This window comes from Sphaerodactylus townsendi, linkage group LG02, assembly GCF_021028975.2.
Source record: "Sphaerodactylus townsendi isolate TG3544 linkage group LG02, MPM_Stown_v2.3, whole genome shotgun sequence".
Lineage (NCBI taxonomy): Eukaryota > Metazoa > Chordata > Lepidosauria > Squamata > Sphaerodactylidae > Sphaerodactylus > Sphaerodactylus townsendi.
In genome coordinates this window covers 138,576,755-138,600,489 of record NC_059426.1, presented here as the reverse complement: position 1 = coordinate 138,600,489, position 23,735 = coordinate 138,576,755, and the positions used below count along the sequence as shown (strand labels likewise).

The 23,735-nt window shown below is 43.1% G+C and overlaps 2 protein-coding genes across 14 annotated transcripts in view; one reads left to right on the top strand and one right to left on the bottom strand.

The window, feature by feature from the left end:
* Nucleotides 1-13,922, top strand: part of RALGAPA1 (Ral GTPase activating protein catalytic subunit alpha 1) — a 149,595-nt gene extending 135,673 nt beyond the window's left edge. For 5 of the 13 annotated variants that reach the window (XM_048484822.1, XM_048484817.1, XM_048484820.1 and 2 more), the window contains 3 exons: nt 2,304-2,428; nt 10,534-10,648; nt 12,739-13,922. In XM_048484822.1, coding sequence (XP_048340779.1) covers nt 2,304-2,428; nt 10,534-10,648; nt 12,739-12,829 — 331 coding nt within the window. In that variant the 3' untranslated portion in view covers nt 12,830-13,922. Of the gene's footprint in view, nt 1-2,303; nt 2,429-2,941; nt 2,973-5,855; nt 6,864-10,281; nt 10,285-10,533; nt 10,649-12,738 lie in introns of those variants that run through there. The other 8 variants (XM_048484823.1, XM_048484821.1, XM_048484815.1 and 5 more) reach the window with 5 other exon arrangements.
* Nucleotides 13,923-15,064: 1,142 nt separating this feature from the next.
* Nucleotides 15,065-17,220, bottom strand: INSM2 (INSM transcriptional repressor 2). The gene has a single exon (XM_048485823.1). The coding sequence runs from the start codon at nt 17,173-17,175 to the stop codon at nt 15,862-15,864; it is 1,314 nt and encodes a 437-aa protein (XP_048341780.1). The 5' UTR covers nt 17,176-17,220; the 3' UTR covers nt 15,065-15,861.
* Between the last annotated feature and the right edge of the window lie 6,515 nt (nt 17,221-23,735).

The following is a 23,735-nucleotide window of genomic DNA, read 5'->3' as shown; positions in this document are numbered from 1 at the left end:
AAACAATGACTCTCAAGACTTTGTTTTAGCTTGGTTTGGGTTATGTATTCCAAGTGGAATTGTTTATCTGGATGCAAAATATCCAGTTTTATTGATGATTATGTTTAGAAGGGACAATACAGAAGTTGGGAATAATTGCCCTTAAGTACTGGAGATTGGAAGGCAGAAGCCAATCTGTGCAGCCGTGGGCTTCGAGGATGAGCTGGTGCATCTCTGTATCTTATTTTCAAAAGTAGACATTGTGAGTAAGAACTTGAGAAGAGGACAGAACTATAGGAGAGAGGCTCTATCCATGTTGAAGACCCTCTGCTTAAAAAAAAACTAGCAGAGTTGAAGATTGTACATGCACAGATCTGTCATGGCGGCAGGAAATAGCAGTGAAAGATAGTGTGGGGATGCTAGCCTTCACCTGCTGAGTCACTGAAGAATCAAGGGAAGAAATGAAATGGGAATATTCTTCTAGACCAATTAGCAATTCCTTTTTCTGCTGAAAGTACTTCATCACTCAAAAGGATGTTGTCCCTTTGCTGCGGAAAGATTGGGATAAGCATCTTCTGAGCCCAGATCCACTGCACATGTAATCGCAAAGAAGAAAGTACTTCATCTTGCCATAAAGATCACAAAAGGAAGTAAAATTGTATTGTAAGGTTCAAGGCCTGATTCCTCTCTAAAAATAGTTGGTGTAGGAGGGTTTAGTCACACTCAGGATTGTGATGGGGGATATCTGGATTTTCACAGGTCCCTTTTTTTAATCTGCAAAGTAATTATTCTGTTTCCTTAAAGAAAGACCACAAACTGGAATTACACATGGAAGCATAAATTTGTGTATGAAATAAAGACTGGTATAAAGCAGTACATGAATAACTTGCTGAGTTCAGCAGGACAAGTTTCATAAGTTCTGTAAGAAAGCCTATGACACCAAGTCAGCAGGGTATTTTTTCTTGATAATTGTATGCTGTTGCCTGCTGCTCTGCATTTTGACAGCCATTTCCATAGATGCTTTTATGAACAGCAGAAATATTCTCTCTTTCTCACTCCCTATGCTAACAGCACAATCCGGACTGCTGGAACAAGAAGCCTGGAGAGAGTTCTTCAAAAGCATCAGCCCTTCAAGATATCAGTCTCTTGTCAATAATATCAGCAAGAGAGGATGCAGGGGAAGGGGAAGAAGTACAATGTTTTGCCGGCGGTGTCCTGCAGTTACTTCCTTTGCTTTTATCCTTCCAAGGTTGGTAAAATGAAGATCCAACTCGCTGGGAGTGAAGTGCAGATAATTGGGGAAGGAAATGCCAAACCGTCTTGTAAACATACAACTGCCTAGTAAATAACATGATGTGATGTCACCATATGCATCTGTAATGTCTTGGTGTTCGCACAGGAAAATTACCTGTACTTTTTGGTAGAGATTAAAACTCAGGTATACAGCTTTCCAAAAAAAATACCCCTTGGTTTCCAGAATATCATTGAATCATTTGGGATAGCATATTAGTCAGTCTGAATAGATATTATTAAAATTGCTTTCCTTATATCGGAAACCATTAACAATTGAGAGTGTGGGGTATACACATGTATTTACTTGCTAAAATGTTTATTTAAACATCCCGCTTTTCCTCTTGATTGAAGGCAGCTTACAATAGTCAGCATTGATAGAGAGACTTGCGTCCAATCACTTCACTCAAACAAGAGTATACGTACTTTCAGTCAAAGCACAGCAGGCTGGCTAAGAGCCTCCACCACTGGAATGTGCTATGTGCCAAGAAAATGCACTGTACATAGCTGAGCAGAATGATAGGATAAAGCCCATATAAAAGCGTGTCATGATTCGGATCAGAAAGTAAACACTTCATTTCGTTCACGGGTTCAGTCTTCAAATTTCAGTTCAGTTCTATCTCTTATTGATACCATGTGTTCCATTTCCATGTTATGGTTCTAGCAGGTGACTATTGTAATGATGCCTGAAAACAGAATAATGTAAAACTGAATGCTGTATTTCTTTCCATTTGGAATGATGTTTGGTAAGTTTGAAAGGAAGAAAAGCATTACAAGGTCATCCTAGTCATCATCCACATCTGTTGTTATGGTTCCTGCTCTGGTTACAAACCGCACTGAGCAGTGGATTTCACTTATTCCTCCCAGAATCTATCCAAAGGTGACAACTCTAGGGAGGATAGCATTGGGTTTTATCAACAGTGACATCATTGGGATTTCATTGGGTGATATAATAACAGTGACATCATTGGGACTTCATCTGCTTGTTTTGTTCGATGTTTGCAAATTGATCCTTAACTTGCGAGTAAAACTAGCTATGAAGAAAGAGCTCGGTATCTGCATACCATTGTTGAGCACCATCTAGATCCTTCAACTTTTGAAGACTTTGCAGCTCAGGTTTTCTGCCCAGCACCCTGCCATCATATGCCCTCAGAGGCTGGTAAGAATCTAATAAAGAATGATCCTTCTGTTTACTGATATTTAAAATGCAGTATTTCTAAGTAGTCAAAACAATTCTACCATAACGTTCTATGATATGATAGAGACTTCCATAATGAAGAATCTGAGTTTCAGGAAATATAATTTGATTATGTGTTCTACTGCAGCCAGCTGTTTTTCTACAATATACCATCACATTATTTGTGAATGTCCTCAGTGCATACAAACCTTAAGAACCATTTTACAGCCTAGTTGATGTATCTTCACGGAACGTTTACATTTATTCTGGCTCTGGGAGACACTTGAGCTTTTCTGTTATACTGTAAAAATATGAACCGATGCATGGTTGTTTCACCATGGAAGCCCCATCTTCAAAATCTGTTGCAAAAGAGACTGCATTTTCAGCTAACTAATAAAACAATCACTTAGAATACAAATAACTCAAGGCCTACCTGTACAAATAACTTCTTGAACTCCTGATGATTATTTTATTTATTTTATTTCCCCTCTTTAGATCATTAAATATCAGTTCTGTTTATCAGAAGGTAAGACAAAGTGCCCAAAGAAACCCTTCTGTTCTTATTAATCTATTACTAGAGCACTATGCTTGTAACCATGTTGTATGCAAACTTTCCTTATCGCTCTTGTTTTACTAAAAGAGAGGGGAATTCACACTATTGAGAAATGACCTCTACATTTTCAAGTTTTAGTCTTTACTAACCTCAGGTCTGCATGAAACACTAACACTGTGGTTCTGGGATTAAGGTAACTAATGGGAGAGACATCTGTTGAGTTAGTAAGACTTGATTGTGTTTGACCTTTTGTTTCTCAGCATGAACAAGTAGTGCTGGATGGCAGTGGTATGCTTTGTACCCTGTACTGTCTTTCTTTGATGTTAGCAGATACTTTATACATTCAATAGGAGAGAGAAGGGAAGGAAGCATAATTTGTGTTGCTGATAAACCTTTATACTATCTTGACTAAAAGTAAACCAGAATGATACCCCTGAAGCTGCTCAGAGCAGTTTTCTTCTGAAAGCAATAGATGGAAATTTAGAAATGCAAAAGGAATAGGATATGTACTCACTATTTAAATGAAATAAAGTGAAAAGGCTGGTTTAAAGAAATGCATTCTTTTAATCTTTCAGTGTTTATTGGTTTTACGTTAAAAACAGGTGGTAAATAGGAATAAAATTAGCACATGAGGTAATGAATGCCAGAGTGCACTGCAATAAGAGCATTTTAGAATGAAGATATAAAGCCACATTTAAAGTACAATCAATATCATGAATATTGTCCTGAGACCCTTATTAACATTGTTGCCTTGCTTAATTAATTCCACCACTTGATTATAAATGTTTAAAATTATACACGTGCATGTATATAACAACTGCATAGTCTGGTATTTTATTTGACCAAGTAATGCTTAATAGTGATACCCCAAGACTGGGAAGGTATGTTTTGCAGCACTTACCTCTTTGTGTAGAGATTGCAGTGTTATATTTTCATTAACCTGCATAGCATTCTTTTGGTGAATGGAGAACAGCACAATTTTTTATGGTACATGTTTTCTGAGATGGATAGAAATTACTTTTCAATAATATGCATCATAAAGTGTTGAGTTAAATAGATAAATAAGTTATCCTTCCTCCTTCAAGTAGCTTTTAACAGCTATTTAAAAATTTAAAAAATAGATATCTGATCTATCATTGATCCATATTTACAGTGGTAAAATCTATCTACATGTAAGTGCATTGAAACAGCACTGTCATCTTCCCCAGCAATAGAATGTTCTGTCCATATTCATCTCTTTTTTTTAGTTATCTGGATTTTAAAAAACTGCAATCAAACAAATCAGTAATTAAATATTAGTAGAATAAGGTATCTGACTTGTACTGAGGCAGACCAATGGCTGTCAAGCTCAGTATTGTCTGGAACAGCCCTGAAAAGTCTTGAGCAGAGGTTTTTCCAGCCCTTACTTAATATCTGTTAACCTAATATTTTGAGAGCCAGTGAAACATTCTATATGGGAAAACAAATGAGGCTCAGTCCACTAAGCACCAGTCCTGTTTTGCTTGGGACCTAAAATATTAGTTCAGTTTATCCTTGTGTATTTTTTAAAGCCAATCCTTCTGCCCCCTTTAATTATTTCAAGATTATATTTGTGGGCGGGGTTCTCTGTTGGCAAAATCAGCGTGGATTAGAGGTGAGAGTGTTGGGCTAGGATCTGGGAAACCTGAATTTGAGTCCCCACTCTGCCATGGAAACGTGCTTGGTGACACTGGGCCCACATTGTCAGCCTAAACGACCCCAAAGGATTGTTGTGAGAATTTATTTTATTTATTTGATTTGATTTTGTACTCCACTCTCCCTTCTTGGGACTGAGGATCACCAGAAGATTGCTATCAGAGAACTGGGGGGGGGGGGGTCCTCCACAAGCAATATGGGGAAATGCGGTCCCGAAGGTACGATGTCCCAGACCATTCAAAGCCTTACAGGTTAATACCAAAACCTTGAACATGATCTGAAATTCAACTGGGGAGAAGAAAATGAAGCAAACCACTTTATGTCTCCATTGTGGAGAATGGCAGTATATAAATGTGATAAATAAGTAAACATATAGAAATACTTTAAACAAATAACCATATATAAATACTTTTAGCAACCAAAGGCTGGGTATAATTTGACCCAACTTTTAAGAGTACAGAAATGACTCCAGAAATAACTACTCCATAAGTATTCCAGATATTACTTCTAAATTGTGTGCCCAGATGGGACAAATAGGAAGGCTAGGCCACAGTTCATTAGATTATGATGGAAGAACCAGCTGGGTTGCGCAAAAGGAGCAATTGATCAAAACTTTGTCTTAAATTATATCATTAGCAAATATGTTCAAGCAAAGAGACATGTATATCAAGCTTTTCTAGAATTTCTGCTTCCTTTGATAAATTAATTACAATTGCCTGAGTCATAAACTGCAATTGCTATTATTATCAGAAAGCTCTTTAGTTTCATTCAAATTCTGTATCGTGACATATTTACAAAAGTTTAAAGTAGGAACTGGTAGATAACATACTTCTATCATTTCTGTCATAAATGGGATTGTTTTACTCTAGTGCCCTTCGTTTAATTTGTTTTCTGAACTTCAGTCACCAGTATATTCTTAATTTCAGTATGGGAAATTGTTCTTAGTAGTGAAATAATATCGAACTGTCCATCTTACTATATGCTGATGATATGGTACTGTTACCTGCCACAGAAATCAAACTGAAATACCTACTGAAGCACTGTAGAACCTTAGTCAAAAAGAGCATTTAAATACAAATGATGAAAAGACCACAGTTATAGTCTTGGAGAAAATATGAGAATAGGTTACAAAGGACATGGAACAAATAATATTTTTTAACAGTTTGGGGGTTTGGTTTTCAGAAAAATATTCATGGAAGTACCATCTGGCTGCAACCAAGTGGAAAGCTACTATCCAGCCAAGACAATATTGAATTTTTCATACATTGAAGGAGGAAACCTAATTTTACTTAAGGATTTTCTTGGGAAAAGTCGTTCTGCAGATAACATATGTTGCTGAAGTAGGGGGCATGATGGACATTCAGCTATTGGAAGTTCCCAAAAATACAATTTTAAATCTTTGTTAGGAGTACCTACATGGATCACTGTAGCATCATCTACAATATATTATTTTAAGCATGATCATTTGACAAAAATTTGTTACCCTGGAAAATGCTTTTTAGAGAAGGTGACATTAGGAAATACATAAATTTAGATCTTTCAGATTTAAAGTTCTTGACTTCAGCCCAGATTCAATTATATAAAAAAGCTTGATGACATTATATAGAGGAATTTTGTTGTCAGTTCACCAGTTTTTACCTTTTTACATTTTGTAAGAAACAATTTGTAGTCTGGAGAGTTATCTACTTTTTCTTCTTGCTCCCTTTGTTGGCCCTGTTTTGCTCTGAAATTGCAAGACCACATCCAAAATAATGACTTTAAAAGATTCCTGTATTCTCATAGCTCTGTATACATGTGCTGCACATTGTGTGGGAAGTTTCAACCATTACTTGCTCTGTTGCACAATGTACAATACAATATTACAGTAATATAAGGAAGAAATGTTTGGATTTTTGAAACACATTCGAAATAAAAAATGATCAGTTTAAACTGATCCTTCTGTGCATTTTAAATATGTTCTAGGGTAGCTAAATTTGCAACAGCATCATGGTGGAGAGGGCAAAAAGTGAATGGAAGTATATGTTCTTGCTCTTGAGGTTGTGATTACTGTAAATTCCTTTCAAAATGTTTTGATTTGATTTTTTTTCGTTTTAGGCTGCTATTGACAAAAGTATTTTTGTGACCAGTTCTTGTATGTTTTTATGTTATTGTGATTGTTGAGTTAAATAATAAATTGTGGATTGGAATTCATTAAAGATAAGTATTGCCTCATTACAAATAGGGAGGCACCAGTTGTGCCGGGTGCATGCATGTACCTTTCGAATGAATCTCTTTGTGTGGTGATAAACAAAGGTGTCACCTTTCTTTGCTTCCATGTCAATAAAGTATATCTGTTTTTAATATAAAATATAATCAGCCCACAGAGTAGCATAGTTTGTGTTTTCTAACTGTACATTGAGGCTTTGATGACCCCAGTGGGAGAGTCTTTCCATGGTAAACCTAGTTCAGCCCTGTCTGTTTGTGGGCTTGCTCATCTGTAAATGAAAATATACCCAGTCTTCACAGCCATTTTGGAGGGGTTGTAAGGCTACGGCCAGTGGTCTGGTGTAGAGAGTAGTACTTATTGTAGTTGTAATGCTGTAATGTAAGCATACTCAATAGGTATGACTCGTCATGTTACCCATACAGTTTGATTTTCTGATCACATAATGAATTTACATTGCTGGCATATATATTCTCCTTCCTCTGCATGACTGAGTAAATAAAAATCACAAAAATATGGCAGAAGGAAAAATGTTGTAAGCCACAATTTGGGAGAAGTAAATAAAATAAATAAATGAAGGCTTGTATTTGGCAGCAAAATTATACTGTAGGGAGGATAAGAAAAAATAATTGGTGCCTGCCAGTGGTCCTATAGACCAGTAGTTCCCAGCCTACAAATCCAAATTTACATGGCACAGTGACCCAGTCAGGACTGGCCTAAATTTTTGTGGTGCTCTAGGCAAACTATAACCTCGCTACCCATCTAGTTCAGCATTCTATTTTCTACAGTGGCTAACCAGGTGTTTTTGAGAACACCAGCAAACATCACACAATAGGCAAAACTACCCTCACTATGAACCCCGAACAAGCAGCATTCTGACAAATACAGTATTTGCATACGGAAGTTGCACTACAGCCTATGACTACCTTCCTTCTCTGTTACTCCCTCTAATCTCCTCTAAGATTTGAAGATTCATTCTAAGGCAAGTTTTGCTTGATCAACATGTGTATCCAGTGAAGAAAAAATGCCAACCAATGTACGACGTAGAAGATACTATTTCCAGAGTCAGATCCTCATTTCCAAAAGAGAAAAGAGAACAATGCAAAGGACAGAGGCAGCCATTAGGAAGGGTTGGCCCACAAACCACTTTCAGAGGCTTTACACATTTGGGTCTTGACTCACAGATGCAGAAACTTTGTTATAAATCATTATTCTGTCTTCTGATAGTAGCCCCAGGCGCCATTCCCAAAATGTTACTGTGCAGCAAGCAAAGATGCAAAACAATAACAAAAATTAGAAGAAAAGGTTCCTCTATTAATGAGACTTTAGAGCAAAATGGACTGCTGGACCTAATATCTGTCCCAGAAGCATCTGAATGATGAAATCATACAGGGCTGTCGGATATACATGTTCCTGTCTTTTTCACAATTCGTGATGAAGTAAGAGCCCCAAAATGAATGAGAGACAGAAACTGGATTTGTGGGTTCCCTCTGCCCTCTGTCCATTTTTTATAAGTCTAAAAATACTCCGCCTTGATCTGGATATCCAGGCTAGCCTGGTTTCATCAAAGCTCAGAATCTAAGCAGGGTTAGTATGTGGATGGAAGTCCATCCTGGTTAGTATGTGGACGGTAGACCACCAAGGAATATTAGGGTCACTATGCAGAGACAAGCAATGGCAAACCACATCTGAATATCTCTTGCCCTGAAAACCCTACGGGGTCACCCTAAGTCAGCTGCAACTTGAAGGCAATCACAAAAAAAGAATACTTCAGGATCTTGGCTTGACTTCAAATGGATCTGTTTCAAGGTATCCTGCCATCAATATGGACATTGTAGGGAGAGTTCCTAATAGCCCTGAGAAGCCTTAACCATTTAGCATATTGTGTAAATAATTTTCCTTGAATGGGAATTATCCACAGTTTAATTTTAACAGATCAGAGCTTGACATCACTTGGATGGAAGACAGCATGGATGAAAGAGAACATAAGAGCTCTTTGAAAGATTGGTGGAATATAGGTTTCATAGTTCTGTCCCTCTTGATTAAGACAAAGGGTTTGCATTGTAAAAACCTTTTAAACACATAGCCAATAGGAGATTCTTAAAGAATATTTTAAAATCAAGGATTTTAGGTTGTATTGCTTTCATTAATGATATTTGCAGAAAGAATCTTGTTTATACACTGGCTTGAAATTAATAAAATAGCATCCCAATATTCAAGATGTCCATATTTTCTAGAGTTTTGTTACCTCATGTTTCTAAATAAAAACTAAGTGTAACTAGTTGACAGTTTTATTGCACCTACTTCTATAAGCCATCAAATCAACAAACTACCTAAATCTGTATCAACCATCTTACAGGAAAGTCCTGGCTTACTAAGCTAATCAGTATCGCTACTGTTTTTAGGTTCCAATTCCATATATTTATCAGTTAAGGGGGCTTGGTTTTAAATTATGGTAGTATTATTCCAGAAGAGGAGCTATTTTGACTGCAGTTTTAAAAGATTCTTTGTTGTGGTAAGCTTTGGCTCAGAAATGATTATGTCACAACAATGCGCTAAAATGTTTTTAAAGGAGCCCCAAGATTCAGTGAATACATTATTATGTGGAAATACCAAACTCCAGAATGACACACGTGAAATACATAAAAGTCCTGGTGGGAAAACTATTAGGGAAAATGTAAAATATTAACATACCCATCCATTGTTATCAGACAAAAACTCTTAAATGGCACTACTCTGTTAGTCAAAATTTCCTGGCTCATATTTTTACTGAAGCTAAAGAGATTTTGTTTATTAATCGAAGAAATAATTTTGCACACGGAAATCATCAATGTTTGCAATTGCTTACGGTCAACTGGAACATCACAAAATAGTGAGCAGAATCCTTCTTCAGTCTGATTGGTAAAGCAACAAAAGAGAAAGGGGAAGAAAAATACTGTTACCAATCATGGTCAGGAAAGTATCTCTCCCTGAACTCTCTTCTTTATGGGCTGTGTGTGTGGCCTTATTTTTCTCAACATCCATTTTGGTGAAAACTTCTGATAAACTCAAAACTATGTTCACTACTTTGTCTTGTTCTAAATGTCCTATTAAAAGTGTTACCCTGCCCTTTTTCGTTTTTGATTTTGTTTCTTTTGCAAGTTGATGAGGAAGGTTGAAGTCTACAAACATTTTAGAGGGAGCTAAATTTGTTTTTTCCTGGGATGAGGAAACTGCATGCTAGCAGGCTGAGACTCTTATCGTGAACCATTACAACTTTTGGTAGCAGTGTGTGATTTCAGAAACATTGAAATGTGTTTATAACGTAACAGATGAATTCTGTTTGTAACAACAAGGCTGCTGGATCAGAACTATTTTTATAGAACTCTTTTCTTTTTTCTTTTCTTTTTTTCTTGTAACCTGTAGATGGTGAGTATTCTTCCTGATTGTCAAGCTGTTGGCTCATTTTCGCATACTAACGCATCCCTCTTTAAACCTTTAGCATGCACAATAGCAACATAACGAATTCTGATTTTCTCTTTTCTGTACTCATCTGTAAATGCCCTCCAATCTCTGCTGTTCGTCTCACGTCTCACACCTGTTATCTTTTTTTATCTTTCTTCCCTTTTCCTCACTTCTGTCCACCTCTCCTTCATCACTTCTTCATTCTCAACAAAGAAAGAAATGGTGTGATATTTCTTCTCCTTCCCAAGCCACCACTAGAAAGCATTGGCCACTTCAAGGTAAAGGGCAAAGGCTTGAAACGGAAGGTCTTTCACGCTAGCTGTGAATGGTATGCTGTGCAGAGCACCAACAGTTACTTTTTTGCTCTTTCCCACCATTTGTAAATGCTTTGGCTCCTTGTAAAACAAGAACAAGAGAGAAAGTGGGGTATTCAAAGGGTGAATTCTTTTCTCTGTTTGTGTGTTTGTGTGTGTTTCTTCTAAAAGGCACAATAAAATTTCCACTTTTATGCCTTTGGTGATTTTTTGAAGATGCTGTGCCTGGGTCATAAAGAGAAACATCCCAATTTGAAGAGTAAAGGGAAGGATTTTGCCAGCTTCTGAAAGTGTTGGGTCAAAGCAGATACAATATCATTTCAGTTATTAGATCAGGCTTGTGGCAGTGTGCTTTTAAAAGCAGTGTTAGACTTCTGACCTGCCCATGATGGTTTGCAGTAACCTCTTTAGGAAGCCTAGTAGAATGAAAGCAAGAAATGCATCTTGAGATTTATCTGCCTTCGGCAGAAACCCAGATACATGGGTTTTCTGTACTATAGAATTAGCACAAATATTTATTTAGAGTGGTTTTCTAATACCAACGTATTTGTCACAAAATCATAACAACATTAAATGTCCAAATTATTTCAACGCTGATTTAAAAGCAGCATCATAACTCATTTTCAATGTGTTTCCTCCTGAACCTTTTCAACATTCCTACTACGATTTTTCTGACCCCCTTTCTGCTACTGCCCTCTCATATCCTTTGAAAAGTAAGGTATTATTTTGAGTATGATCTGATAAGATTGGCAGAGAGAGGCAGCTGGAAGGGAAAAATCAGCATCAGCTCCCCCATTACTGTCTTTTCACTCGAGCATTGTGGTTGTTTGGACCCCAGCCTATGAACAAATTCTGTGAAATAACTTTGGGGCACAGATGACCTGAATAATTTATTATGGCAACCCTCTTGAAAAAGATTAATTACTTTAAAATCTGAAATATGATTGTTTAAGGATATACCACTAAAATTAGTGTAAAAGTATATTAGCACAACTGCGGGGGTGGGGGGGCAAACACACTAATATCAGAAGGGCTGGTATGTAGCCCTTGGCTACAGATTCCTCATCTGTGTGCTTGGATGGATGGGAATGTGTGTATATAAGACTTTCTAAAATAAATTGACTTTATATCTGTGTGTTTAATATCAAAACTAGCCTTTTTTTTCTTTCAGCAAGAACTGAGTATTTACCTAATTAAAGTATCACTTCCTGATTGCACCATTGTTTGAAAGCAGATATCAGGCAAACATTAGATGTCATCATAATTGTGGACATGTGTCCTGCAGAAGAAATAGGATTCCTGCATTTGCAGTGTGTAAACAATAGAAAGTCTCTAGCTCGTAATGTGTGGCTGAGAATGTGTTAACTTAGGGATGAATTGTACATGTTATAGGCAACTGGTTCCTGTTTTATAATCTTCAAGTGCAGTCGGTTGGTGCCCTTTCTGTTCTTAAAAAAAATAAGGAGCTACATTGATATCTTTACAGAGTAATCTGTACCATGTACTGGGCAAAGCATTAAAAGTGGCCAGTTGTGATTAAATGAAGAGGTTGCATACACTTAGACTAATTGAAGTTTACCCTATAAAACATGGCCCCTTTTTTTCATAAATGTGTCCCTGCTGTAACTATCAGTTTATCTTTTTGCTGCTGTTCCTGCCTTTCTCCTTTAGAATCCAATCTAAAGGATATGACTGCTTTGGGATCTCAACCAGGCTGCCTCTCACATTCATCTTGTTCTTTTTACCAAGATAATGAACCCTGCCATGTATCCAACTAGCATCATCTGCTCACGCTTGTGACCCTAGGAATGTATGTATTGAGAATGTAGAGCAGAAAATAGATGTGAGCCTGAGTCTTTTCAGCACGTTGCCAGTCTAGCCCCCACCTGCTTTGTTGTCGCAGACTTTGGAGCTTAAGCTTTCCATCGGCCTTGCTCATACAGTCTTTGCTTGGCTATTTGGGATGGAGTGGGTTTGTTGAGATGGTTCTGGCCAGCTGAGTTAACATTCTCCTGCCTGTGCTAAACAAGGGGGATTCATCCTTCCTGATTCTTTGCTGAAGCAGATTTGCACTAACATGTGAGGTCCCTCTTGTTCTCTGCAGGCTCCTACCCAGAGACTCCGGCGTCCGAAGTTCCAGCAGCAGCGCAGATGGACGGGCCCGATCTAGCCTTCCCCATGTCTCCCCGGACTAGCAAGAGCCGCATGTCTATGAAGCTGCGCCGCTCCTCCGGTTCTGCCAACAAGACCTGAGAAGGAATGACACCTGCAGCACCTGTTCCATTCCCATGCCTCAAGAAGATATTTTCCCACAATCATCCACTCTTAGGCTTATTTTAGAAAAAACATACTGGAATTTTATTTCAAACTGAAAATATTTTTGCTTTTGTTAGAATATTTTTTAATCAGACTTCCTGCTGCCATAGTTTGTCAATGCAGTTCTATTCTGCATCTTTTACCTTTTTTTTTCCTTGTGAGATGTGTAACAGCAGCCAATCTGTTTTAACCTCCAGGGTTGATTGCTAGCCACCCCTGGCACTGGGAACTGCAGGCATGTTCTGCTCTATTGTGCAACCCTCTGATAGTAAAAAAAAAAAAGTACCATTTGCAAATGAATGTACTACTTTTCCAATGAAGATATGTCCTCTTCAAAGGTGATATTCAGAATTGCATAACATTATGTACAGAGTATGTGTATGAGATGAATAAACCCTTTGAAAATACAGGCCCAACACCAACTCCGTTACTGTCATTCGCTACTGAAGAGGCACAGTGACAGGATCCTGGTGCTGAATTGCATACTTTCTCCTTCCTCTTGCTAGTATTTGCTTTCCAGTTTGGGGTTACCGCCAGAGACAGCAGTTTCCCTTCCCTCAAAAAGGAGGCTGTTCCTAACTCTGTAAAATATATATACGCTCACCCATCTTCAAGCACTTTGCCATGTCAGTCATTGCTCTGAGCTATGTCCCATTTCTGAAGAAAAAGGGATTGTACCCTTATAGCTGCAGATGTCTACACAAACACATTCCACCCCACACTCTCACTGTCCCCAGAGGTATTTTCCTACGGAAGAAGACATACAACTGTGTTGTTCGCCATATTCTGCTCTTAATAAAATGTAGCATGGCGCCGGTACTAACTGCATGTGTAAATACCTGTCCCCCACTTGGGCAACTGTAGAAAAATATATTGATGTATTTGTTCACCGTGTAGTATATACAAATTTGTAATGGTTGAAGAAAAAAAAGACATGCTATTTAATAATACAATAAAATTATTCTTACCATCTTCTGTATCCTCTGTATTCCACTTACAAACACTGGAAAATGCTTAAATCAATAACAATTTGCCTAGCTCTGTGAGAAGGGTGAAGGGAAGTCATGGAATGGCTGGTGCCTTGGACGAGGGATTGCGGAGTTTTTTTCAGCAAGCTTCTTGACAGCTAACAATCTAATTCACAAGCTCTCTATTAATTCTTCCACTCGAAAACATTTGAGCCTAATACATTTGACAGGGATGCACCAAGTAAAGTGTATAACAGTGATCATATTGAATTAATTTTGCCAAAAACCTTCTTTAGCATTTGTAAAAAAATATCTTTCTACAGAAATTTCAGTTTCCCAGCTCTTTTGGGATTTTCCTGGATGAAGTGAGGTTGACTTCAGTTCTCACAGCTGAGTGTGCTTAAGCTCTACTCACAATTCAACAGTGTTCCTTGCTGCCTTGTACAAATACCAGCCCCATCGCTTCACAAAGCAGTTCATATTCCTACAAAAATAAGAAAAATTACCCAACTACCCATTTAGAAAGAAGACTGGGGTTATTTTATCTTACAGTATTCAAATATTTAAGATAGCTGATTTGCAGGAAGAAGACTTTAGATGCCCTTGCTTAAATGAGTGGGGGTGGGGGTGTCAACGCTAAATTTACCTTGAATCATCCTTCATTTTGCATGTTGTATTTTCCACCTAACAAGAGACTACTGGGAAATTATCCCAGCAAGTAGATGGAAAGAGAAGCAGGTTTTTGCCACCACTAATCTGCCATTAAACATCAGAGAATTGGAATGGTTTTCTGGCTAACAGCAGTGATAACTAAAAGATTGTGCAAAATTAACTCCTTTTTTTAAAAAGCTCAAAATAATAGAACGAGCTATGAAAACCGAACGATGGTGAGAAGGTTTTTCAGTGCATTTTGAGGGGAGACTATGCCTACCTTCATTTCTGGCTGCCAGAATTTCCAGAGAAGTGTCAAGCGCAATCAAACGTGAATTGCACGCTGGACTCAGAAGGCTGGTGCGAGGTGCTTGGCCCAGCCCAGTCCAAAATGTACCTTCTCGTCTTAGAGGGGCTGGCCTCTGTGCCATGTGGCCAACTATTTGTGGAAATACCTTCAATTTTAAAAATAACAGGTTAGGCATGGGAGGGGGGGGGCTATTCTAGTGTAAACCCCGGGAGCTCACTGAACTTGTCTGATGATTGTACGGATCCCTGCTGGATCTAAAAGTAGGGGGGGTGAAATCCCCCTTCCATCCCCACTTTACGTTTCCATAAACTTAGAGTACTACACCAGGCACTCAGAAAAGAGCCGCATGACTACAAAAGATCACCAATCCAGATTTTTAATAGCCAGTAATGAGCAAGAGGAGGCAGAAGGGGCCCCTCGCACGCATTGAACATGTCAGTACGTAGGACGGGAATCGGACTTTTGCTACGAGTACCCGGCGATATTTTAATACAGGAGACCACGAATAGAGCACTTCACAACAAATCAAAAGTTTATGAACCTCCGGGGCTGCCACAGCAGATCCAGCCAACGCAAACGAACACACCTTCGTTAAATACAGTGTCGGAAATCTCTTTGATCTTTGGGGGTTCAAAGTCGCTCACCCATCGGACTCTCCCCGGAAAGCTCACCCCCAGGAGGGGCTCGAGCGGGTTTTCGCCAAACGCAACTTTGGGACGTTCAGTGGTAAGACGGGGCGGGCGCTTTCTTTCCGAAGTGGCTTTCCCGTGACTTCGCTGCACACTGTAGGGTTTCCGTCCTGGGGAGGGAGCGATCTGATCCACAGGACAGGTCGTGCGCTCGACCCCCCATGATAAGGCTGCAAGGAGGAGCCGCGCACCAACCTGAAGGCTTTGGGCCCGTCGAGCTGCGGGTTTCTTGGGCCTGGCGCCGCCACTGACAGTCAGGAGCCGGTCCCGGGAGGCGGGGGCGCAGGTGGCGCCTAGCAGCCCGGCCGGAGGGGCATCTGCAGGAGGAGGACCTGCCTGTTCTCGGACGGGTGGCACTTGTTGATGTGGCGGGTGAGGCCGGGCGAGCTGAAGAAGGCGGCGGGGCAGTGCTTGCACGAGAAGATCTGCTGCGGCGGCGGGGGCTGCTGCGGCGGGGGCTCGGCCGGGGCGGCGGTGCCCTCGGGGGGCCCCAGGGGCAGGAGCAGCTCCTCCCGCACGGCGTGCCACAGGCGGTGCTTGTCCCGGAGGTCGGCCGAGGGGAAGGGCGCGCCGCACAGGGGGCACGGGAAGGCCAGGGTTGGCGGCGGCGAGGCGCGGGGGGGCGGCGGCGGGCCGGTTCGGTAGGCGGCCAGGCCGGGGGGGCCCTGGTGGGTGCCCAGGTGCTTGCGCAGGTAGGCCTGGCGGCGGAAGGTCTTGCGGCAGTAGGGGCAGAGGAAGAGCTCGCCGCCCCCGCCGCCGGGGGGCAGGCCCGGGCCGTCGGTGGCGGCGGCGGTGGCGGCGGGGTGGCGGCAGCAGGCGCTGTCCGGGGCGGCGGGGTGCTGCTGGGCGGAGGCGCGGCTGTTCTCCTTGTCGCGGGCGGCGGGGCCGGCGGCGGCGGGCGGGCGCGGCTTGTGCCAGCGGCGGTGCGAGGCCAGGTTGGCGGGGCAGCTGAAGATCTTGTGGCACTCGGGGCAGCGGTACTCGACGCGCACGATGCGCGAGCAGCGGTGCTGGGCCAGGGCCAGCGGGTCGGCGTAGGGCTCCTTGCACAGCTGGCACACGAACTCGCCCAGCAGCGGCGCGGCCCGGCCGGACGGGGGCCCCTGCCCGACGGCCTCCTCGGGCGCCGCCTTGATGCGCAGCCCCAGCACCGGCGACGTGGTCACCTCGTCCGCGAAGCTCAGCCGCCGCGCCGCCTTGGGCTTCTTGGCCGGGGGCGCCTTGGCGCGGGGGGGCGGCCGCTTGGGCGGGCCGAGGGGGGCGGCGGCGGGGGGCGAGGCCGGCGCCGGGAGCAGCAGCAGGGGCAGGGGCGTGCGGGGCAGCCGCTCCTCCTCGGCGTGTGGGGCAGGGCTGGGCGGGAAGGGCTCCGCCGAGGCTGGAGAGCGGGCACCGGCCTGCGGCTCCTCCGCGTCCCGGACAGCAGCGCAGTCCGAGCCTCGGGCTTCGCGGGCGGCCGTCAGCGGGGCGTCGGGTGGCGGCGGCGGCGGCAGCAGCTCCAGGAAAGGCGCGCGGGCGTCGGGCGCTTCGTCGGGGAGGGCAGCCGGGGGACGGAGCCGGTAGGAGCCGCCCGGCCTCCTGCTCCGCTTCACCAGGAACCCCCGCGGCATCTTTCTGGCGGGGTCACCGGGCGGGGGCTCCCCAGACGGCCGCGCTCCACTGGCCCCGGCGGCTCGGCCTGCCCGACGGGCATTAATACCTGGGGCCCCTCTGGGGAGCCGGCGCGTCATCAGCCCCTCTCCTGCGGCGGCCAATGAGGAGTTGGGAAGGCGAATTGGGAAGGGGGGGGGAGCGAGTAGCAAAAGGCGGGAGAATCGGAGCGGAGCTGGGGGGGGCAGCCTGCGAGGCTCGCTCTTGCCCCCGCACCTGGCCGCCTTCCCGCCCCCGCCGGGCTCAGGTGCGGCTGGCCGGCCGGCCTGCCTGCCTTCCCCGGGCCGCCCTCCCTGCCCGGACCAGCCCAGCCAGCCGACTCGAGAGCAGCTCAGCAGAGTCAGGCGAAGCGCCGCTGCGGGACCCCTTCCCGAGGCTCCTGTGGGCAGCCGGGGGCGGCCTCCCTTAGCCGAAGCCGCCGCCAGGGTGACTGTGGACGGAGCCCAGGCAGGCAGCGGGGCAGGAGGTCCTCAGCGCCGGAGGACGGGAGTCGCTTGAAGCGGAGGGGAGCCGCCGGGGGAGCTGTCCAGCACGCGCAGCTGCCGCCTTCCCTCGGAAAGGGGGACCCGGCGGCTTCTGTGGCTCCCTTTCCAGCCAGCTGCCTTCATGCTTGTGGGGTCTCACTCCTGGCTGGAGAAAGGAAAGGCGTGGGGGAGGGGGCATCTGCGTAGCCATCTTCTCCCAGGCTCCAGCTTGGTTTTCCGTGCCAGGTCTCCCCGAAATGGGGTGTTGTGGGGTTTCTGGGCTTCTATGGCCGTGTTCCAGTATTTTCTCCTGACGTTTCACCTGCAGGAACATGCTCCTGGAACATGGCCATACAGCCCAAAAAACCCACAAACCCCGCCCCCCCCCCGGTGATGCTGGCTGTGAAAGCCTTCGACAATATATCTCCCTGAAATGTTCTGCCTTTTCTCCCTCACTGTCTCTTGAACCCCCTCTTAGGCCACCCTTAAAATGTTCCTCCCAACCTTTCTAAAAGTCTCCCCCAGGATTCTGCTAGGGAGCATCTGACTGGTATGGAGAAAATCTGCAGCACACCTTTTGGAACACCTTCCCTATGAGGAAAGGCTGCAGAGTTTGGCTAAGGGAAGTAGATGGAGATAACTTTTCCCCCTGGTATCAGTTTAGCAATGCCTGCAAGAGGACAAGTGGGATTGGATTAAAACATGGAGTCCCACACGTGGTGCATGCAGCACATTGGAACTTTAGTTAAAACAAAGGTCCGTTTGGAAGATGTTTTGTGCTGCATATAACATTTTCAGAGAAACCACCTTGTCACTTTAAGCAAGTATGATAGCCATTTCAGAATTTGCTTATATCCTGAGGTCCAGGGAGGACGCGCCTGTTTTTATCACTGAAACAACAACACAATGTTTCTACATAAATATGCAAGGAACACAAGTTGACAAGGATATATACTAAGTGCATTTGCTGGAAATCTTTGCAGTGTCCTCCCCCTACAATCTGTAATGCCTCCAGGAATAATGCAGCTCTGTTGTCAACTGGAAATGTAGTAGACTGGGTGCTGGTATAGTACTATTAAGACATTTGGAACATTCTCCTTTCTGAAAATCCTCTGAGACTATGAAAATATTCCACACTTGTTGCAATTCACGCTATTCAACATATTTTGACTACGAGAAAATAAGTCTACCATCTATGTAAAATGGCTTTGACCAAGCTGCAACATCTTTTTGGGTAGCTTGGATTCATTGAGGTTATCTCTCCTCTGGTTGCTGAGGAGCAGATCCTGGATTGCCAGCTTCTGCAGTTGTTACATCAGCAAGATATTCATGGCTGTTGCTGCGCTCCTAATAATTTAGAGCTGCAGGATTAATTTCTTATCCATTTGTGTGTTTCAGCCCAGTCTACAACCCAGACTTTCCTATCAGTTGTCAGAGTTATGGGTGCCTTAAGGAGTTCACCGTTGGAAAAGAGAATGGAAGGGCTACTGCACTGGAGACCACAAGAAAGATTACATTTAAAAAATTGAAGTAACTGAAATAAATAAAAATACCTAATGATTCCTCATTCCCAATCGCCTGCCTTGGCCAATTTACGATGAGTGGGGATACTCTCCCTGGACCAGAAATTGTGGGAAAGGCAAGAGGCAGATATTGACTTGGAACACTCTCCATCTGCTTTTCTTGTAAAGATGGCCTCTGGAAGGGAGTTTCTAAACAGGCAGAGGGAGATTGCCTCACATGTGGCCACTCATAAAGGCTGCAATTCTTAACACACTTAATAGAGAGGGCTTCCTAACGAACATTCATAGGTGTATGGTGCATGAGTGTAACATGTGACCCTGTGTCCCTTTGGGGGAGAGTGGTCTAGTAAATTGAATGAATGAATGAATGAATGAATGAATGAATGAATGAATGAATGAATGAATGAATGAATGAATGAATGAATGAATGAATGAATGAATGAAAATATGTTGTTTCTAGTAATGTGGGAATACTTGGTAATATGCTATGATTTACTTGTATCACACTATTTTGCTGTAAAGAGTACCTCCCCCCCCCCTTTCCACTACTAATTCTGCTGAACAGCTTAAGAAATGGCTGTCATGAGTTTTCCAGGTCAGGATTGGGAAGTTTTTGCTCCTAATGTTTCACCCACATCTATGGCCAGAGACTGGCCATGGATGCAGGCAAAACATTAGGAGCAAAAACTACCCGACCATGGCCACCCAGCCCAGAAAACCCACTACTGCCAGTGGATTCTGGTCAGGAAACCATTTGACAATACACTTGAGGAGTGACCTGGGTATTTTAGCTTAATTTATCATAGCCAGTTATGCAGTTTAATTGTACTTTCATCAGACGTATTCCCGTTTCCTTCATATATACTTTATTCTGTTCTTTCATATTGAGCTACTATTTCTCTATCCCACCACCCACCTTTGTAAACTGCACTGAATCATTAGCCGTTGTTTTCCACATTTGAGAACGTGCCCCTGCAGCTGCTTCCCTTTGGTTTTCTTAAAGCTTTTCAATACCAGCAGCCTTGGTTTCCCAGTGTTTCAATCATCTGTCACTGGACGGAAGCTCTTGAGGATTGCCCAGTTCAAAAAGCATCAAAACTACTTAGTGCTGATTTGCTGTGTGGATGTTATTTAGCTCAGGAGAGGAAGCCCACAGCATCATGACGGTTGTTTCCTTCCTCTCTTTCATCTTAGCTGTAACTAGGTCTTTATTGACCCAGAAAATACTAAAGATGCAGAAGATCCTCTTCCTCCTGTTCTAGAAAAGTGGAAAGCAATGTACCTTCCAACTACAAGGTAACACTGCCCAATTTAGCTTCTATTGATTCTTTACTTAGGCCATCATGTCAAATTAACCTAGTAGCTTGTTAATATTAGGACACAACTATGTGTGGCATGACGAAGTTCCATAGTTATCTATGCTGTAATTGCAGTGGTGTGGGCTGTGATTTAAAAAGATGGACCAGGGTTAGGAGAAGCTGCACTTTCTGAAGACTGAGCATTCACAGTGTATGAGAGCTTTTTTACCTGGGTATTTTTTTACCTGAGAGAAGGATACCTTCAGATTATCCAGTGTGGATAGAGGGATTTATTTGTTCTTGTTAGCAAGGATAGTTGATTTCATCTCTAGATAATGCAAGTGTCCGAAAATTCTAAAAGGAAAAGCCAAAGACCTACTGGGAAGCTTTTAGCTGCCACAATTCCTTCAATCTAAAAATTGCAAAGGGAAAGTAATCCCATAAGTCCTTGCAGGTTCTCCCACTTGTGTTTAGCCGTCTTTCACATTTACATCCCACCCTTCCTTCAAGGAACTTGGGGAAGTATAAATGGTGCCCCCTTCTTCCATTTTCTTGGAGGGGAGATTATTTGCAAGACAATAATTGGCACAAGGTTACCCAGTGAGTTGTGGAACTGTGGGTATTTATATCTAGTTCTCCCAAATCCTAGACTGACAGTATGCCACATGAGCTTTAATTAGGACTAACAATTGAATTGGGCAAAGAGCAATATTTCCATCAACAAAATGGAACTTTCCAGCCTTCCCTCTCCCACTGCAGCCTCAGTGATCTCCACAAAAATGCTTCCCTTGGGGAGTAGAAGATGGGGGAAGGATTGCAGAGGGGAGGAGCAATGGATGCAAATCCCAAATTCAGTCTGGATCCAACTCATTCTTTGTAAAATTATTCCAATGTAACTGACTTCTTGGGGGAGGGATTGGCTTTTTTTCTTGTTTAAAATGTGTATAAAAACACGATGCAATTTGGATAAACAACATTTTAACCCCCATACTTTTGATTAGCTGGCTCTCTGTCTTCCAGGAGACCTGTGTGTTCTGATTAGGGTTAGAAACAGACCCAAAAATCTGCTAGGTTTTATGCTCTCAACAGGAAAACAGAACACAGAAAGAAACAGAAGCATGGTGTACAAGCACCACAAACAATCGGAAAAACCACTACACGTGCCTCGTTCAGCAGCTTGAGGTGTAGTGGTTTTCCCTGTTATTTGTAGCTCAAGAGAAAAATGGCCATTATTTCTGTCTCAATACACTTTGATGCAACCTAAGATCTTTTGAACCTAATACAAACTGTCCACAAAGAGTAGCCTGTCTTAGGACTGTAATATATTGCAGAAGGGTCTTTTCCAGTACCACCTTCCCTTCCCCTGCCTCTTTTGGGTTCAGCATTTTCTTAGACTGAAAAAGTTCAGTCTAAGAAAAAGTTCAGTGAAATTCAAAAGCTTGTTCACTACTCCATGACTTTTATCTTGTCTTAATAAAAGTGATGCTTATTTTGGATGTTTAATGAATTAATGCATTTGGTTGCATTTTCATCCATTAAGAAGAACCTTGGGAGGGGAGAACAGAATAAAAGAAAAAGAGGAAAGCAGAACAGGAAGCAGATGAGATTATAGTATGTATTATATGTTTACAAAAAAGACACACCTGCAATGAGATCAGTTACTATGGAACAAAATACATTTACCTTTCAGAAATTCTTGAGCATAAATGATTCACTTTTAGACTTAAAGTGTTCAGAAACAAAACACAAAACTTGTAGTAGCATTAACAACCCAACCAATTTGCGGGTAGAGGTGTGGCCCTTCCTTCAGGTTACCTAAGCCCCCCATGTTACAATAAAACAACAGACAACTTTTGTGTGGGTAAGAAAACAGGTCATAGCTGTAGAATTTATTGACAGAAGGCACAGGAAAGCACAATGGCAGAACATGGGGAGGTGATCCAAGCCTCTGGGCAGCCTGAGTGCTGTCCCCCAGAGTGAACCAGTTCAGCCCGCCTGCTGGAGGAATCTGTACCTTAGCGAAGAGTTAGAGTGAGGCATACCAGACCAGCGAAGTGCCCATGACTACAACCCTCGCTAGGGACACAAGCACCTTAGCCCCCCCATGGGACATCCCAACCTTTGGTTTGCTCCACCCCTATATCTTAAGGAGGTGTACTAACAGGGGAGCTTCCCCAGCTCCTCCCTTCAGCGGATCACCCAGTGGTGGGATTCAGCAGGTTTGCACCACTTCGGCAGAACTGGTTGTTAAAATGGTGCTTGTAAACCACCAGTTGTTAAATTATTTGAATCCCACCACTAGGATCACCCCCATGTGCAACTCGCAAAAGGCTATGACAATGATATTACACTTAACAACAACTGATTTGCCTGGCCCACTCCTATGACGTGCTCTCGCGCAACTCACAAGAGCATGTCAGCCAATCAGAGCCTGGCTTCCGCACATGCACAAAGCCGGGCTCAAAGCCAAAGGGCCTCCTCGCATGCACAGACCAGGCCTCGTTGATACCTGGTCTCCATGGTTGCACGGACTGGGCCCTGAAGCTGCCCTGGCCTCCATGCATGTGCGATCCAGGCCGGGGAAGCCTTGCCGTCTGTCCACAACTGGGCAGATGGCCTTCATTGGGGCCCCCGTCCCTCCCACAATGGCGACCACGTGTCAGGTATGGCCGCTCTTTATCTGATACAAGCTTTTAAAGGCAGCTCATTACTTCAGAAGATGAATGAAGTCAACTAAAGATGGTTGGTATCTGAACCGATAGATTGAAGGCCAATGAAAAATAAACTAAATCTAATGAAAAGTGTGTCTGATACGAAGTGTATTGATTGGGTGGTAATTGCCGCTGTTTTGCCCATTGCCTAAATCATCCCAGCTCAAGCAATGGTGACTGAGAAATATGCCTTCTGCCACATAAAGTTATACCTGAGGATGATTTACATGCTTCTCTGTCACTGTTGCTTCTGTAAAAAACCTCTAGCTGAGTTGTTCTGGATGGTGACAGGGCTTTTGCATCTGACATCAGATGTTGATCTAGAACATACCTTAACTCACCATAGCCTTTTCCACATGCACATCTTACCGCAGATTTTCCCAGTGGTCAAACCTTGTGTTGGAAACATTTTCTGTGAAATAATTCCTCACACCTCCTTTATCGCACATTGTTTTGGGGGTCCGCCCCCCCCCCCCCCGGTCTCTTCAGTTGCATTTATTCCTCACACTACTGCTGAAAACATA